Raw genomic sequence first — 18,402 nt, forward strand, 5'->3', positions numbered from 1 at the left:
AAAATGTGAAACTGTTAGAAAAAATCCAGTATGAAAACTATAACTGGAATATCTGTGGAGATCTGAAGGTCATTGCTTTATTGCTTGGAATGCATCTTGGGTCACTAAATTCTGCTGTTTCTTATGTGAATGGGACAGCGGGGACAGGAAGTCTCACTATATTCGGAAACAATGGCCTAAACGTGCACCTCTTATTCCTGGACAGAAAAACATGTCAAATGTACCTTTAGTGAATCCTGAAAAAGTGTATTTGCCTGCATATAAAACTGGGACTCATGAAACCATTTGTAAAAGCAATTGCTAGAAATTCTTCAGCATTTCTGCATTTGAAATCTAAATTTCCCAAAGTTAGTGATGCGAAACTGAAAGCAGGAATTTTTATAGGGCTACAAATAAGATTAGTGATGGATGATGAAAGATCCATTGCAGAAAGCAGCCCGGTTGTCATTCAAAAATGTCTCCTTTTCTTGGAAATCATAAATCAGAAAACTATTGTGATATAGCAAGTGATCTTGTGGCTGATTATTTCTGGACCATAAAGAGGGACACCCCAGAAGCAAAATATTCCCTCCAATCATCATGAAGAACTCTCTAGTTAAATTGTATTTCACATAATGTTGACTTACATAAGTACTAATTTTATATAACTTGAAATGTGTGTTACAAAAAATACTGCCTGATGGAAAAATTGTAACTAGAGATGAGCGAACACCAAAATGCTCGGGTGTTCGTTATTCGAAACGAACTTCCCGCGATGTTCGAGGGTTCGTTTCGAATAACGAACCCCATTGAAGTCAATGGGCGACCAGAGCATTTTTGTATTTCGCCGATGCTCGCCAAGGTTTTCATGTGTGAAAATCTGGGCAATTCAAGAAAGTGATGGGAACGACACAGCAACGGATAGGGCAGGCGAGGGGCTACATGTTGGGCTGCATCTCAAGTTCACAGGTCCCACTATTAAGCCACAATACCGGCAAGAGTGGGCCCCCCCCCCTCCCAACAACTTTTACTTCTGAAAAGCCCTCATTAGCATGGCATACCTTTGCTAAGCACCACACTACCTCCAACAAAGCACAATCACTGCCTGCATGAACCTCCACTGACACTTCTCCTGGGTTACATGCTGCCCAACCGCCCCCCTCCCCCCCACAGCGCACACCAAAGTGTCCCTGCGCAGCCTTCAGCTGCCCTCATGCCACACCACGCTCATGTCTATTTAGAATTGCGTCTGCCATGACGAGGGACCGCAGGCACACACTGCAGAGGTTGGCACGGCTAGGCAGCGACCCTCTTTAAAAGTGGCGGGGCGATAGCCCACAATGCTGTACAGAAGCAATGAGTAATAGAATCCTGTGCCACCGCCATCAGGAGCTGCACACGTGGGCATAGCAATGGGGAACCTATGTGCCACACACTATTCATTCTGTCAAGGTGTCTGCATGCCCCAGTCAGACCGCGGTTTTTAATTCATAGACACAGGCAGGTACAACTCCCTATTGTGAAGTCCCTGTGGACCCACAGCATGGGTGGCTCCCTGGAACCCACCGGCGGTACACAGAAATATCCCATTGCATTGCCCAACACAGCTGAGGTAGTAATGTCGTGCTTAATGCAGGTGGGCTTCGGCCCACACTGCATGCCCCAGTCTGACTGGGGTCCTTTTCAAGTGTACAGATGTAGTAAAAACTCCGTGTGCACCTACAGCATGGGTGGGTGCCAGGAAGCCACCGGCGGTACATAGAAATATCCCATTGCATTGCCCAACACAGCTGAGGTAACGTCAGCTGTAATGCAGGTGGGCTAAAAATTCATTTGATTACACTGTAGGCGAGGGCCCACAAAAATTGCTGTATCAACAGTACTAATGTACATCAGAAAAATTGGCCATGGCCAGCCAAGAGGGCAGGTGAAACCCATTAATCGCTTTGGTTAATGTGGCTTAAGTGGTAACTAGGCCTGGAGGCAGCCCAGTGTAACGAAAAATTGGTTCAAGTTAAAGTTCCAAGGCTTTTAAGCGCATTGAAACTTTTAAAAATTGTTCAGAAAAATTATTTGAGTGAGCCTTGTGGCCCTAAGAAAAATTGCCCGTTCAGCGTGATTACGTGAGGTTTCAGGAGGAGGAGCAGGAGGAGGAGGAGGAATATTAGACACAGATTGATGAAGCATAAATGTCCCCGTTTTGGATGGTGAGAGAGAACGTAGCTTCCATCCGCGGGTGCAGCCTACGTATTGCTTACGTATCGCTGCTGTCCGCTGGTGGAGAAGAGAAGTCTGGGGAAATCCAGGCTTTGTTCATCTTGATGAGTGTTAGCCTGTCGGCACTGTCGGTTGACAAGCGGCTACGCTTATCTGTGATGATTCCCCCAGCCGCACTAAACACCCTCTCCGACAAGACGCTAGCCGCAGGACAAGCAAGCACCTCCAGGGCATACAGCGCTAGTTCAGGCCACGTGTCCAGCTTCGACACCCAGTAGTTGTAGGTGGCAGAGGCGTCACGGAGGACGGTCGTGCGATCGGCTACGTACTCCCTCACCATCCTTTTACAGTGCTCCCGCCGACTCAGCCTTGACTGGGGAGCGGTGACACAGTCTTGGTGGGGAGCCATAAAGCTGTCCAGGCCCTTAAAGACTGTTGCACTGCCTGGGATGTACATGCTGCTCGATCTCCGCACCTCCCCTGCTACCTTGCCCTCGGTACTGCGCCTTCTGCCACTAGCGCTGTCGGCTGGGAATTTTACCATCAGCTTGTCCGCAAGGGTCCTGTGGTATAGCAACACTCTCGAACCCCTTTCCTCTTCGGGTATGAGAGTGGGCAGGTTCTCCTTATAGCGTGGGTCGAGCAGTGTGTACACCCAGTAATCCGTTGTGGCCAGAATGCGTGCAACGCGAGGGTCACGAGAAAGGCATCCTAACATGAAGTCAGCCATGTGTGCCAGGGTACCTGTACGCAACACATGGCTGTCTTCACTAGGAAGATCACTTTCAGGATCCTCCTTCTCCTCCTCCTCCTCCTCCTCCTCAGGCCATACACGCTGAAAGGATGACAGGCAATCAGCCGGTGTACCGTCAGCAGCGGGCCAAGCTGTCTCTTCCCCCTCCTCCTCATCCTCCTCATGCTCCTCCTCCTCCTCAGCGCGCTGAGAAATAGACAGGAGGGTGCTCTGACTATCCAGCGACATACTGTCTTCCACCGCCCCCGTTTCCGAGCGCAAAGCAGCTGCCTTTATGCTTTGCAGGGAATTTCTCAAGATGCATAGCAGAGGAATGGTGACGCTAATGATTGCAGCATCGCCGCTCACCACCTGGGTAGACTCCTCAAAATTACCAAGGACATGGCAGATGTCTGCCAACCAGGCCCACTCTTCTGAAAAGAATTGAGGAGGCTGACTCCCACTGCGCCGCCCATGTTGGAGTTGGAATTCGACTATAGCTCTACGCTGTTCATAGAGCCTGGCCAACATGTGGAGCGTAGAGTTCCACCGTGTGGGCACGTCGCACAGCAGTCGGTGCACTGGCAGCTTAAAGCGATGTTGCAGGGTGCGCAGGGTGGCAGCGTCCGTGTGGGACTTGCGGAAATGTGCGCAGAGCCGGCGCGCCTTTACGAGCAGGTCTGACAAGCGTGGGTAGCTTTTCAGAAAGCGCTGAACCACCAAATTAAAGACGTGGGCGAGGCATGGCACGTGCGTGAGGCTGCCGAGCTGCAGAGCCGCCACCAGGTTACGGCCGTTGTCACACACGACCATGCCCGGTTGGAGGCTCAGCGGCGCAAGCCAGCGGTCGGTCTGCTGTGTCAGACCCTGCAGCAGTTCGTGGGCCGTGTGCCTCTTATCTCCTAAGCTGAGTAGTTTCAGCACGGCCTGCTGACGCTTGCCCACCGCTGTGCTGCCACACCGCGCGACACCGTCTGCTGGCGACATGCTGCTGCTAACACATCTTGATTGTGAGACAGAGGTTGCGGAGGAGGAGAAGGAGGAGGAGGGTGCTTTAGTGGAGGAAGCATACACCTCCGCAGATACCACCACCGAGCTGGGGCCCGCAATTCTGGGGGTGGGTAGGACGTGAGCGGTCCCGGGCTCTGACTCTGTCCCAGCCTCCACTAAATTCACCCAATGTGCCGTCAGGGAGATGTAGTGGCCCTGCCCGCCTGTGCTTGTCCACGTGTCCGTTGTTAAGTGGACCGTGGCAGTAACCGCGTTGGTGAGGGCGCGTACAATGTTGCGGGAGACGTGGTCGTGCAGGGCTGGGACGGCACATCGGGAAAAGTAGTGGCGACTGGGAACCGAGTAGCGCGGGGCCGCCGCCTCCATGATACTTTTGAAGGACTCCGTTTCCACAACCCTATACGGCAGCATCTCAAGGCTGATGAATTTTGCTATGCGGACGGTTAACGTTTGAGCGTGCGGGTGCGTGGCGGCGTACTTGCGCTTGCGCTCCAACAGTTGCGCAAGCGACGGCTGGACGGTGCGCTGAACTACACTGGTGGATGGGGCCGAGGACAGCGGAGGTGAGGGTGTGGGTGCAGGCCAGGAGACGGTAGTGCCTGTGTCCTGAGAGGGGGGTTGCATCTCAGTGGCAGGTTGGGGCACAGGGGGAGAGGCAGGGGTGCAAACCGGAGGCGGTGAACGGCCTTCGTCCCACCTTGTGGGGTGCTTGGCCATCATATGTCTGCGCATGGTGGTGGTGGTGAGGCTGTTCGTGTTGGCTCCCCGGCTGAGCTTTGCGCGACAAAGGTTGCACACCACTGTTCGTCGGTCGTCAGGCGTCTCTGTGAAAAACTGCCAGACCTTAGAGCTCCTCGGCCTCTGCAGTGTGGCATGGCGCGAGGGTGCGCTTTGGGAAACAGTTGGTGGATTATTCGGTCTGGCCCTGCCTCTACCCCTGGCCACCGCACTGCCTCTTGCAACCTGCCCTGCTGCTGCCCGTGCCTCCCCCTCTGAAGACCTGTCCTGTGTAGGCGTTGCACACCAGGTGGGGTCAGTCACCTCATCGTCCTGCTGCCCTTCTTCCGAATCCTCTGTGCGCTGCTCCCTCGGACTTACTGCCCTTACTACTACCTCACTGCAAGACAACTGTGTCTCATCGTCATCGTCCTCCTCACACACAGAAAGTTCTTGAGACAGTTGGCGGAAGTCCCCAGCCTCTTCCCCCGGACCCCGGGAACTTTCGAATGGTTGGGCATCAGTGACGATAAACTCCTCTGGTGGGAGAGGAACCACTCCTGCCCAATCTAAGCAGGGGCCCGAGAACAGTTCCTGGGAGTGTTCCCGCTCCTGAGCAGGTGTCATTGTAGTGGAGTGAGGAGGCTGGGAGGAAGGAGGAGCAGCAGACAGAGGATTCGGATTTGCAGCAGTGGACGGCGCAGAACTGCGGGTGGACGATAGGTTGCTCGAAGCACTTTCTGCCATCCAGCACAGGACCTGCTCACACTGCTCATTTTCTAATAACCGTCTCCCGCGTGGACCCATTAATTGGGCGATGAATGTGGGGACGCCAGAAACGTGCCTCTCTCCTAATCGCGCAGCAGTCGGCTGCGACACACCTGGATCAGGAGCTCGGCCTGTGCCCACACCCTGACTTGGCCCTCCGCGTCCTCGGCCGCGTCCACGTCCTCTAGGCCTACCCCTACCCCTCAGCATGCTGTATTACCAGTGATTTGATTTCACAGGCAGGAAATAAATTGGCGCAAGACTGCAGGCCAAATATAATTTTTTCCCTTTTTTGAAAACGAAAGGCCCCACTGCCTCTATTGAATGAATAATCTAAGTTTAATAACTGTGCTGTGTCCCTGCTAATGTGTCACAGAACTTGAGGGTAGCAGAGTTATTAACTCTGGCAGAGCAGGTATTTTTTTCCCAATTAAGGAAAGCAAATGGCGAAGCCAGCAGTAAACCGTAGCTGGGTGCGTCTGATTCTTTAACGTTGTACACGCAGCTCACACGTGTCCACAGCCCTTAGGACGGACAGAGGCAGGACAAATAGATTTTGTTTCCCTTTTTTTACACCAAAAGGACCCACTGCGTATATTCAATGAATAATCTAAGTTTAATAACTGTGCTGTGTCCCTGCTAATGTGTCACAGAACTTGAGGGTAGCAGAGTTATTAACTCTGGCAGAGCAGGTATTTTTTTCCCAATTAAGGAAAGCAAATGGCGAAGCCAGCAGTAAACCGTAGCTGGGTGCGTCTGATTTTTTAACGTTGTACACGCAGCTCACACGTGTCCACAGCCCTTAGGACGGACAGAGGCAGGACAAATAGATTTCTTTTCCCTTTTTTTACACCAAAAGGACCCACTGCGTATATTCAATGAATAATCTAAGTTTAATAACTGTGCTGTGTCCCTGCTAATGTGTCACAGAACTTGAGGGTAGCAGAGTTATTAACTCTGGCAGAGCAGGTATTTTTTCCCAATTAAGGAAAGCAAATGGCGAAGCCAGCAGTAAACCGTAGCTGGGTGCGTCTGATTTTTTAATGTTGTACACGCAGCTCACACGTGTCCACAGCCCTTAGGACGGACAGAGGCAGGACAAATAGATTTCGTTTCCCTTTTTTTACACCAAAAGGACCCACTGCGTATATTCAATGAATAATAACTGTGTTGTGGCCCTGCCTACACAATTCTTTCCCTGTAGTATCAATGGAGGGTGCAATGCTCTGCAGAGGCGATTTTGAGAAAAAAAAAATGCAGCACAGCTAACAGCAGCCTGGACAGTACTGCACACGGTTAAATATGGCCCTAGAAAGGACCGTTGAGGTTCTTGAAGGCTACACTCACTCCTAACACTCTCCCTGCCTATCCAACACTTCTGTCCCTAATGCCGGGTGCAACGCTCTGCAGAGGCGATTTTGAGAAGAAAAAAAAAAAAGGCACTGCTAACAGCAGCCAACACACAGGTATTACTGGCCCTAATAAGGACCTTTGGGGTTCTTGAAGCCTACACTAACTGCTATTTCTCTCCCTACAGCAGCTCCGGTACCAGCAGCACTGTCCCTCATCTAACTCACAAGGCATCTGAGGCGAGCCGCGGGAGGGGCCGACTTTTATATTCGGGTGACATCTGATCTTCCCAGCCACTCACAGCAGGGGGGTGGTATAGGGCTTGAACGTCACAGGGGGAAGTTGTAATGCCTTCCCTGTCTTTCAATTGGCCAGAAAAGCGCGCTAACGTCTCAGGGAAGGAAGTGAAAGTAACCCGAATACCGCATGGTGTTCGTTACGAATAACGAACATCCCGAACACCCTAATATTCGCACGAATATCAAGCTCGGACGAACACGTTCGCTCATGTCTAATTGTAACAGATTTGAATTCAGGAGGTGAAATAATACTAGAATCACCATTAAATATTCTTGTAAAGGAAATTTTTGCTTTGTAGACCAGTATTATCTGGACACAGAAATATCTGCATGGCTCCTCAAATATAGTTCCAATGTAAGGGTGAAGAGGAGTGGCACATAGTGCTCTCTGAGCAGGGCAACAAGAAAGGACAAGTACTGTGTGGACATATCTGGGTCCCCTATATTAAAAGATAAAAGTATCTTGACCTGTTTGGCACTCGAAAAAAAAAGTATGAGTTAGAAGTATATGCAAGCAGTCGTCTTCATTGTAGTTTATAAGATATAATAGTAATTGTTAGGAAATTATAGCACCAGTGTTTCTGGTGGGGCAATGTACCACAAAGCTGTGCTACATCCTACATCCTACATCCATTCTGATTTCCAGACATCACACACACAGCCCTGTTACATCCATCTTGATTCCTAGACATCACACACACAGCTGTACTACATCCATCCTGATTCCCACACATTACACATAGCTCTACTACATTCATCCTGATGCCCATACATCACACTCACACAGCTCTATTACATCTATTCTGATTTCCACACATTACAAACGCAGCTCTACTACATTCATCCTGATTCCCACACATTACACACACAGCTCTACCACATCAATGCTGGTTCCCACACAAGACACACAGCTCTACTACATTTATTCTGGTAATGTGATCCTTGACTCCACCCACACAGGTGATCACAAGATGGTGATGTCATCACAGGTCCTGGTAGCTGCTGTCTAGCTGTGTAAGTGGCTCTTTGGGTTGATGCTTATCCAGTATACAGTACTTTCTTCCTAACTGCAGAATGGCTCCTCCCACAGCAGCGTTGTTTACGTGGAAGTGATGTCACTGCAGGTCCTTAAGCCCACCGGATCTCTGTGGTGGTGGTAGGTCAGCGTTTCCTGTCAGGACCGCCAAGTTGTGTCTGAGAGAATAATGATTTAGTTGTATTCTCATTTTGTTATTTTTGTTCTTCCCTTCCAAGAGCCCTAACTTTGTTTTTCTTCTGTTGGTCAGGCTTTGTGTTTTATATATGCTGTAGTACCTGCAATGACGTCACTTTTATGTGATATGGGGCGGAGCATAAGAAGCACTTACACACTGGAAATGAAACTTACTTTGATTTATTATGGCATATATTTAGGAAATACAATAATTATCTCAGATGGGAATATCTGTCTGGGCCTTGGAAGTGGTTCAGTATGAAAATGTGACCATCAGACCAGAAAATGTTGTACCCCTGCACTATAGTATTGCACTTTACAACATTACAAGAAACAAAACCCTTTTTCGCATGAAAAAAAAATGCACAGATTATAACAACTTGTATAGTAGTGATATCGTTTGCTCTGCTTTTCATTTTTTATGCATATATTTTGCCAGCAGTTTACATAGAGAAATAATCTATTTCTCTTCTAGGATGTGCAGGAGGTCTTGCAAAACAATTTCTCTCTACATATAATGAATCATCAGTCACTATTATGGACCTACCAAAAGTCGTTCAAGCGGCTAAAAAGCATCTTAGAACAGATGAACAGATACATTTCCTTGAAGGTGCAGTATATCAATTTTTATGGGTCATAGGTTTTTGTTTTTTAGATGTACCTAAACTTTTTACAGAAGAATATAAGGACAGCTTTGTTCTATTGTCATTTATTGTAAATTGTGTCTCTTGTTTTTTAAGTTGGCAATGTCTTTAATTCTTTATCAAAGGAGACTTCTTTAATGATCCTATTCCTGAGGCAGACCTGTATATTATGGCCAGGATTATTCACGATTGGACAGAAGAAAAATGCCTTAAACTACTGAGGAAGATTTACCAGTCCTGTAAACCTGGTGAGCTCATAATCTATAATTGCAACAGTTTACAATGTCCATTGCAGATTTTATTTATTTATTTTTTGGTCTCCAGAATCTGGTGGCAAATGCAACAACCTAACGCCTGGGTGTCTCTCCAGCTCAACACTCACATGGCATTGTGTTGGCACTTATCCTTCATACAGATGGGCCTCCTCTCTATTAAGGCCTAATTTCCTTTGCTTCAGGGGGGCTTCTTGAAGGCTCCAGAATTCCATGCTTAGTCTTATGTCACTTCCTAGTGTGATCCTTCAGCTACTCACTGCAGTTGTGCTAGAACGGAGTTTGACCAGAACCCACAAAAAGGGTGTTGCACAAGGCAGGGTGTGCGCCGGACGGACTGTACTTGGCAGCAGCTTCCCCTCCTATATTACCTATCAGCTCCTCCCTATGGAATACTGCTGTGCAGTATCTCAAAGCCTCTACATTGTCAATAATGTCACCACAAGCTCTCACTAAAGAGGACCCTGTGCCTGACTTGGCTTCCTGCAAAATGGCACACTGAGGCCACAGTTCCTCATCGTTATTCTGTACCACATTCTAACCATCGCTCCAGCCTGATCTCTTATAAATGTGATACCCCCACCTGTCCACATTTATGACAATACAACATATTAAAAGAAATAGAGATGCAATGCTACAAAATCACAATGCAAACCAATATGCATAAATGTGGCTGCCGTTCCCAATAGCAACATACATATATATACCTTGAAGCATACACTCACAAACCCATGCACTAGATCTAAAGAATTACACAATACTGTATGCAAACTAAATGTTTCCTTATAGCAACTTACAAATTACTAATAACATAATGTTCTTAAAGCAACATGTTTCTGAAACTGTAATGCCGAACAGTAGAGAAATGCTTCCACATGGAGCCCATTTAATGTATTATTTTTTAGCTATATTTACACATAGTGGACACACACTACCCCTATATAAACTCCTAGCTCAGACAAGACCCCTAATGTCTGACATCAGACCAGAGAAAAATTTAATCGGACCTCAGATCTGATGCCTTATTATACTTGCTGTTCCTTAGTCCCAAGGACTCTGAGTCTGTTCAGGCTCCGCCACACATTGGATCCTCAATGGTAGCCACACATTGGATCCTCAATGGTAGCCAATGTCAGGATGTTGTGTGCGACGCCTCGCAGTGGGGTCAATTTGCTAGTTAAAATATGACCGTTTACTGGAACTGACCACTAGAAATACTGAACAAATATCTGTCTGGGATGATTTAGTGAATCCTGCACTTAGCAGGGTGTTGGACCCGATGACCCTGCAGGTCCCTTCCAACTCTACCAATCTATGAGTCTATAAATGCTGGTCGTGGCTGTTAACCCATGAATGCTACAAACAGTTCTAAATCCAGCAGCTGCCAGACTTCGTAAAGATCTTCCAGTGAGCGTATGTTTAATCTTTTCCCTTTATGGGTTATTCCTAATCCAAACGCAAACAGCCATGCGTATTTAACGTTCTTTGATTTTAAAGTCTCTAATAGTGGTTGCAGCAGCCTGTGTTTGGCTAATGTCGTGGACGCTAGGTCTTGGAACAATAGAATTGCTGACCTCGCATATTGGAGGTCTCTACGGTTTCTGGCAGCACACATGATGGCCACAGCATCAGGAAAAACAAGTAGTTTGCAGATAATGTCCCTAGGCAGGTCTGAAGAAGCCGGTTGAGGTCTCAGTGCTCTGTGAGCTCGCTCTATGGAAATGGACGCTGCTCTTTCCTTTCCTACCAAATTTGAGAAGATTTCCAACACCACCTCATTGAAAGTGTCAGCCGCCCAGGACTCTGGCAATCCTTTAATGCATATATTGTTACGGCAGTTTCGCTTCTCTAAGTGCTCTTGCATGAGAAGGGTTTTGTTCAAGTGGGAATGCTGCTCTTTAATAACTTTGGCCATTTCAAGAGCATGTGAGGTAATGGTGTCTGGCATCCCCTCTAAGTCCTCCACTCATCTCCCCATGTGTTTCACATCCTCCTTTATTTCTGCCAGGTCAGCTAAAACAGGGTGCATAGCCTTAGTGAGCAACTCCCTCAAAAAGCTCCTTGAGAGCTGCTCACCTTCTCCCCTGTAGGACGCGATCTCCACCTCCCGCTCTGTTACAAGAGCTGCTGCGGCCTCCAGAGATGGCGCCATCTTGCCCGCCACATAGGGAGATCGAGAGCTCCAGTCTTTTAAAAACCTCTGCAGGTCTAACTGTCCCTGAGCCGCGCGAGGAGTTCCTTGATGTTCCCCTCGTCTATCCCTGCTTGCCTTCCTCATTTTAGATGCAAATAGCTGCTGGCTGGTGCCTGTTTCAGTGCTGATGTGACGGAGCACTTACTTCATGCGGCCATCACTCTCCGCAGTCAGGCTCCACCCCCCTGCTACTGACAGTTCTGACTGCGGCATTTAGATGCCCCGATTGGTTTTCCGTGATCCTGAAGAGATCATGAGGTGCAGTTTGTTTGCCATGGCAGTCTAGGGCCTTCTGAAGGCCCCCGGGCTGCCATGCCTAATTGCCTAACATAAGCCATGCTTGCAGTGTGGCTTGATAGACTGCCTGTGAGAACGTAGTATAAAGCAATACTATTATTTCATTAATTACAGAAAATGTGATTCATCAGAGAAGGCATTCCTTTGCCAATCAGCAGTGATCCAATTCCAATATTGCCATGCATATTGAGGCCTTTTTTTCCCAATGCACCTGTGGTGACCCAAGCGGGAGGCCCGCCAGGATGGGGAAGACCACGGTGAGACCAAGATGGATGTCACGGGTAGCTCTGCAATCTTTTCCATCAGCGGCGCCAGCTTGGCCTAACTCAGCTGCCCGCAGTACATAAATAGAGCAGTCAAGAATATGAATGTCACGTGACACCAGCACCCCTTCAAGCCCGCTATTCACACAGTGCAAAATAAAGAGTCCACAGTCCAATAATGCAGAAAAACTACCGGAGGTGCACGGTTTTTACTTTTTACTCACAACTTAGCAGCTTTGGTCCTTCATCAAGTAGTTACTGGTGGAAAAACAACAATTTTCAATGTACAGATTCTCTCTTCACTTCCACACCTTCACTATTACACTTTTACTAGGAGACACTCTTTCCTCCAAACTCGGAACATCTTCAGTCCCAGTTATTTCATAGACCCTCCCTGGGGTATGTATTCCCGACTTATTAGCAGCATTCACTCAAGTTTCTTACTTTTGTTCTAAGCCTTCTTAAATAACTTCTCTTCTCTTTCCCTGGTAGAAGAACCGTTACTCCACGCTTAGCGCAGGCACATCCACCTCATCTGACTACATTTTCTCAACCTTTCCTTCTAAACTCCACCTCACAACTACCCTCATCTCTGAACCATGTCACTCACGCAATTAGAGGGATACAGACACAGAACTCACTCACAGCAGTCATCCACATACATACACATTACAGCTTCAGGCCATTACAGTACCCCCCAACGTGAAGGAAGTTGACCCTGGCGCTCTCTAAACTCAGAGAAAAATGGCTAAGATGAAGACTACTCCCAGCGCACCACCTCTTGCCCCAGGATTACAACCACTCAGTAAAAAGAGTCTGTACTAACTCCAGTAAAGAGCAGGTTACTCCCTTTAACAAACACTAATCCAAACAGGTGAGAACATGGCAGAACCACTACTATACACCCCCTTTTGGTTTATTCTGCAGAGCATTGAACCCATTTTATTCTCCTCTAAATGGAACCTCTAGTATTAACTTTTATTTTATGACAGCGCACTGTGAGCATAAGGACTGGCCAGTCTTTTTTTGCAATTTGATGAGTTGAACGGAACTCAAGATACTTCAGCATAAACTATGGGGCCCTTACATTAGTCTTCTCCCCAAAGTCTGAAATTTAAGTGTGCACTGATACTAACACTGTGATAGCGAAAGGTGTCTGGTTAGGAAAAATACAGGTGAAGGTGGTATGAGCCTCGCTCGCCCCCCTTTTTTTTTAAACAGAGATGGGATGGGGTGTGCACTAAAAGATTATCAGTTTCACTTTTAGGCTTATTCTTACTCAACACATGTACCTCCGGCATAAAGAAGAACACTCCTCTCACGGTCCAGCAGAATAGCTTTTAATGTTACTAACAATCTTAACAAACATTTTCTTGTCAGAATTATGCACAATTAAGCATACTTATATGGAAAACAAATACGTCATTACTTTTTCTTTTATTCCCAATGGTGCCATTTGTCCTCTCACAATACACTTTTAATACTGCAGCACATAAACTGTTCAGACTGCGCTGTTCCAGCCAGCTACCCTTGTCCTGAAAGCCAATAATCATCCCTCTTTCCAACCCTGATAATTTGACCCTTGTACCCATGATGAGTGATAAGTGAGCAGACAGCCTATGGCACGCCTTATATGCCAGCCCACGGCACAGCACTATTTTCATGGGTACGAACTGGTAGGAGGTGATCATAATAAGGTGACTTGACTGTACATTTAATTGAGAATGCAAACCTACATAGCTTGTTAACTATAAAATGGGCCTATTGTCAGGACAGGATTAGGAAATTAGAATATCTAATGGTTCTTGTTCATAATTGTGACAAATGACTGATCCTTTTTTTCTTCTCTTGGTCTTGTTAAGGAGGTGCAGTGCTGATAGTTGAATCCCTTTTAAATGAGGATAAAAGTGGTCCAATAGGTTCGCTTGTGTTTTCACTGAGCATGTTGGTCCATGCAGAAGGCAAAGAACGGACTCCATCTGAATATACCAAGCTCCTTACGGACTCTGGCTTCAGGGACATTGAAGTCAAAGTAACTGGAAAGCTATATGATGCAATATTGGGAAGGAAGTAGATTCAATAGTCCAATCTTTCTGGTAATTAAACCAAAATGATGCATTCGATTTAAGCTATATTTCTTCAGATGTTTCAAAGAAAATATCCAGTAGATGTCACCAGTGTTTCAGATTTTAGATTGTACATATCTAGTCATCTATACAAAATGGCTATTAAGTACTTTAGAAAGTGTGTTTTTGTTTTAAATTCAGTTTTTATTAGATTTATAATAATATAACATAGAACAGTGCTTGTACATAACATTAATTCCTAACCCTTTGCATGTTAATAAATAAGTGCTAGATTGATCTTAATGAGCCCCTAATAGAGGGGAGAGGGAGGGGGATAGGAGGGGTATATGGATGAAAAGGAAGGGAACCAACTACAGGTTACACCTTGGTAAATTAATACATATTTTAACTTATAGATTATTTTAAAAAGTCTGAGAAAATGTATCTCCATTACTTCTAAAAGATTATACAGGATTAAATTAGTTAAGACCAGTGGTTCTCAACCTTTTTCAGCCCAGCGCCCCCTTTAGGTATTGGTATGTGGCCAGTGCTCCCCAAGCCTTACTAGTTTAAACCCAGTCAAAGTTTACCTTGTTTACAAAGTTAAAAGTACAAATTAAAATACTGAATACTTTTTTGTTGAGCGCTGCCTGTGATTGGCTGAGCGCTCAGCCAATCAAACACAGCCCTTTCAGGAGGCAGAGATTTTAAATCCCCGCATTCTGAAAGAGCTTCAGTACAGTGCCAGGAAGCCAAGCGGCAAGATGCACCAAGCCCCAACAGCAACGGAGAGGTGAGTATATATATTTTATATTTTTTGACACAACCTCGGGAAGATTTTCAGGGAAAGGCTTATATTTCAAGCCCTTCTCTGAAAATCACTGCGGTTTGTGTCTGTGGCCCATTGTTTTTAATGGTGCCGGCAGCTGTAGCGCCAGTCTTATTGAAAGTAATGGCATGGAGCATCGTTCATGCATATTTTGCACATCTGTGCAGCGCATTTTTTTTGCGCAGCATGAATGCGCCAAAATACACGCTAATGTGAACTAGGCCTTAATGAAATTTATTTTGTCTCCTTGTAGATTTGTGTTGACCTTGTTGAGTTTGTCAAATATGTCTGTGAGATAGACAACATCAAGACGTTGTAGTTCGTTTGCATCACAAAGGCTTGGGTCAATCGGCCAAAGAAACTTGACTATTATATCAAAAAGTTCGAGAAGCATCGCAAGCACTTTCCTCTTGACAGCCATCTTACTTCAATGTGTAGGAGTAGACTTCAAATTCTTCATCATGGTCTTGACAGAGCTTGCGGAAAAGACATTTGTTCAAAGAGTGCACTTTTGTCATTAACAGCATTAATTACATAGTACGGAGAATCAAGCAATCTCTCACATAAATGTTTAGCAAGGTGCTGCCGATGGATCACACAGTGGACTGCCATTATGCCAGGCATAGCAGATTTTAAATGGGCTATGCTGCATAAAAGATCAGCGATGAAGCTCATCACTCATCGTTAAGTTTAAACAGCCGCCGTTCCATAGCCAACAGCTGCTGTGTATCTCAATAGAGAGGGGCGGCAGAATGAGAGGAGAGAAATCTCCTGCACTGCCCCACCCCCTTGCTAGCCACTCCATGTGTGAGCCACCTGTGCTAGCTCCAGGAGCGAGGAACACAGGGACGAGTGTCGGGCATTGTTTGCCCGACACTCATCTAGTGTAAGTGAGCCTTTACAGAGAAACCACTCTCACTTGCTCACAGAGGAGTCCTGAGCAGGGGACCGCCCTTTGATACCTATATGCCCTGAGCCATACCCTTAACACCTTCACAGCCTCCATACATATGTTGTGCAGTTGAGGATTTTATAAAGTGAGCTCTAGAACTACTGCCATGTATTGATGGCTATTAAGTTCTGCTTGAAGCAAGAATTAATAAGCAACATTTATTTAATAGACAAGAATCACTGTATACAGCATTACTGAAGTATTGCAGTATATGGTACAAATGATTGCAAGTTTGTTTTCTATGGTAGCCAAATAAAAATATAGGAGGTTTAATTTTTAAAAAAAGGAAAACAAAACAAAAAAAACTTTTCCCATTTTTTTCCATTAAAGATCTAAACCATGAAGAACCCTCTTATATTTAGTATTTCTCTGTTTATAAAATTCAAACTTTTTAAAAAATATAACATTATTTATACCAGAAGGTAAAAACCATAAAAAGTACAGAATGCCAGAATTGTGAGTGTCTCCTGCAAAAGACAAACCCTCACACAGCTCTGTTAAATTTATCTGAAAATCACGTAGATTAAGGCCCCCTGTTCATGGTCATTGCAGAATATCACTAGCGATATTACGCAGCGGGGGAAGAGAGGGGAGAGCTGTCAGTTCTCTGCGGTGAGCCTATCTGACAGATAGGCTCACCACGGAGAATCGCGGCATGCCACTTTTGAATCCTGTGAGCGGAGAATCACAGCGATTCTCCGCTTGTGGACAAAGAGCTGTGCTTTTCATAGCAACGCTATGGAAAGCGTTCACTGCGTTACCCACGGCCGGATTATCGCCGCAGGTAACGCAATGAACTATCGCCCGTAGACGGGCAGCCTTAAGGCCCATTTAGACACAATGATTATTGCTCAAAATTTTCTCAAAAGCAATCTTTTGAACGATAATCGTTGTGTGCATCTACACAGCAAGATGATTGCTCAAAATTCACTCAAACAGTATTTTGAATGACAGTTTTGAGCATTCACATTGCATAAACTCTTAAGTAGCTAATTAGTTACTTAAGTGCTTATTAGTGTGTAAATGAAGGCTCCTGCTGTGTACAGAAGACAGCGGGAGCACTGTCTTCTGTATACAGCTGCTGTGTTCTCGGAGCGCTCAGCTGGTATAGAGCTGAGCGTTCCGAGCAGGTATGCCTAAGACAGCTGAAGCTCTATCTTCTATATACAGCTGCTGTGTTTTCAGAGCGGGATACCAGCTAAAACAATACTATCAGCAGTATCCCTCTGAGAACTCAGTGATGCTGATAAGGCTCATCGCTGATTTTTAGCTTGCTAAAAGTTAGTGATGAGTGAATAATGCATGAAAGTGCACAATGGCTGCGCATTTAGACACAACGATTATCACTCAAAAGATTTTGAGTGAATTTTGAACAGTAATTGTTGTGTCTAGATAGGCCTTTAGTTATGGTGTTGGCTGCTTCTAGGTTTTCTTTGGGCAATAACACTGTATGCAATATAATATGCCAGGCTGAAAAAAGACAAATGTCCATCTAGTTTAGCCTGTTTCCACCCCCCTTTGTTGATCCAGAGGAAGGCAAAAAAGTCCCATGAGGCAGAACCCAATTTAACCCATTTTGAGGGAAAAAATTCCTTCCCAACTCCATAATGACAGTCAGAATATTTAAAAGTTCCTACCTGAGTCCAAGACCCGGATCAAGAACCCCTCTGGTTATTTAATGGCTATATCCTGTAATGTCGTAGCATTTCAAAAAGTCGTCTACTTCCCTCTTAAGAACCCCCTTCTGTGATGATGATGGAACCTTCTTTCTTCTAACCGTAGATGATGCCCTCTTGTAACCTTCAGAGTCCTGGGTTTGAACAGATCATGGGAGAGAACCTTGTATTTTCCCCTAATATATTTATACATAGTTATTTGATCGCCTCTTAACCGTCTTTTTTCCAGGGTGAATAATCCCAATATTTATAGCCTCTCTGGGTGTTCCAGTCCTCTCATTCCGTTTAATAATTTAGTTGCCCATCTTTGAACTCCCTCAAGCAATGCAACATCTTTCCTGAGCACCGGTGTCCAGAACTGTACACAGTATGCCATGTGAGGCCTCACAAGTGCCTTATATAGTGGAAGAATAGTGTTCTCGTCCCTCACCTCTACACCTCTTTTAATGCACTCCAAGACTTTATTTGCCTTTGCAGCAGCTGCCTGGCATTGATTAAGTCTACAGTTAATTAGTACCCCCAGGTCTTTTTCCATATCACTTTTCCCTAGCAGTACCCCATTTAGTGTATATTGGTAACATCTGTTTCTCCTGCCCATGTGCATAACCTTATTTATTAATGTTGAACTTCATTTGCCATTTTCTACCCAAGCCCCAACATATCTAGGTCCATTTGCAGCCTTACATTGTCCTCTATTGTATTAATTATCTTGTATAGTTTGGTATCATCTGCAAATATCAATACTTTATTGTGTAGTCCCTCTCTCAGGTCATTGATAAATATATTGAACAGCATGGGGCCTAATATTGAACCCTCTAGCAACAGAACACATTGCATAGACATTGGTGAATACTTAAAGGGGTTGTCCCGCGGCAGCAAGTGGGTCTATACACTTCTGTATGGCCATATTAATGCACTTTGT

At 45.8% G+C, this 18,402-nt stretch overlaps 2 protein-coding genes across 6 annotated transcripts in view; both read left to right on the forward strand.

Moving 5' to 3' along the window:
* The window catches only part of LOC136625576 (acetylserotonin O-methyltransferase-like), a 63,967-nt gene that overhangs the window by 33,277 nt on the left and 12,288 nt on the right, over positions 1-18,402 (forward strand). For 4 of the 5 annotated variants that reach the window (XM_066599872.1, XM_066599877.1, XM_066599874.1 and 1 more), the window contains 3 exons: positions 8,763-8,897; positions 9,057-9,179; positions 13,820-14,053. In XM_066599872.1, coding sequence (XP_066455969.1) covers positions 8,763-8,897; positions 9,057-9,179; positions 13,820-14,031 — 470 coding nt within the window. In that variant the 3' untranslated portion in view covers positions 14,032-14,053. The remainder of the gene's footprint in view (positions 1-8,762; positions 8,898-9,056; positions 9,180-13,819; positions 14,054-18,402) is intronic. The other variant, XM_066599875.1, reaches the window with a different exon arrangement.
* LOC136625577 (acetylserotonin O-methyltransferase-like) overlaps positions 1-18,402 on the forward strand; it is a 186,101-nt gene that overhangs the window by 30,660 nt on the left and 137,039 nt on the right. The window lies entirely within an intron of this gene.

This window comes from Eleutherodactylus coqui, chromosome 4 (assembly GCF_035609145.1).
Source record: "Eleutherodactylus coqui strain aEleCoq1 chromosome 4, aEleCoq1.hap1, whole genome shotgun sequence".
Taxonomy (NCBI): Eukaryota; Metazoa; Chordata; class Amphibia; order Anura; family Eleutherodactylidae; genus Eleutherodactylus; species Eleutherodactylus coqui.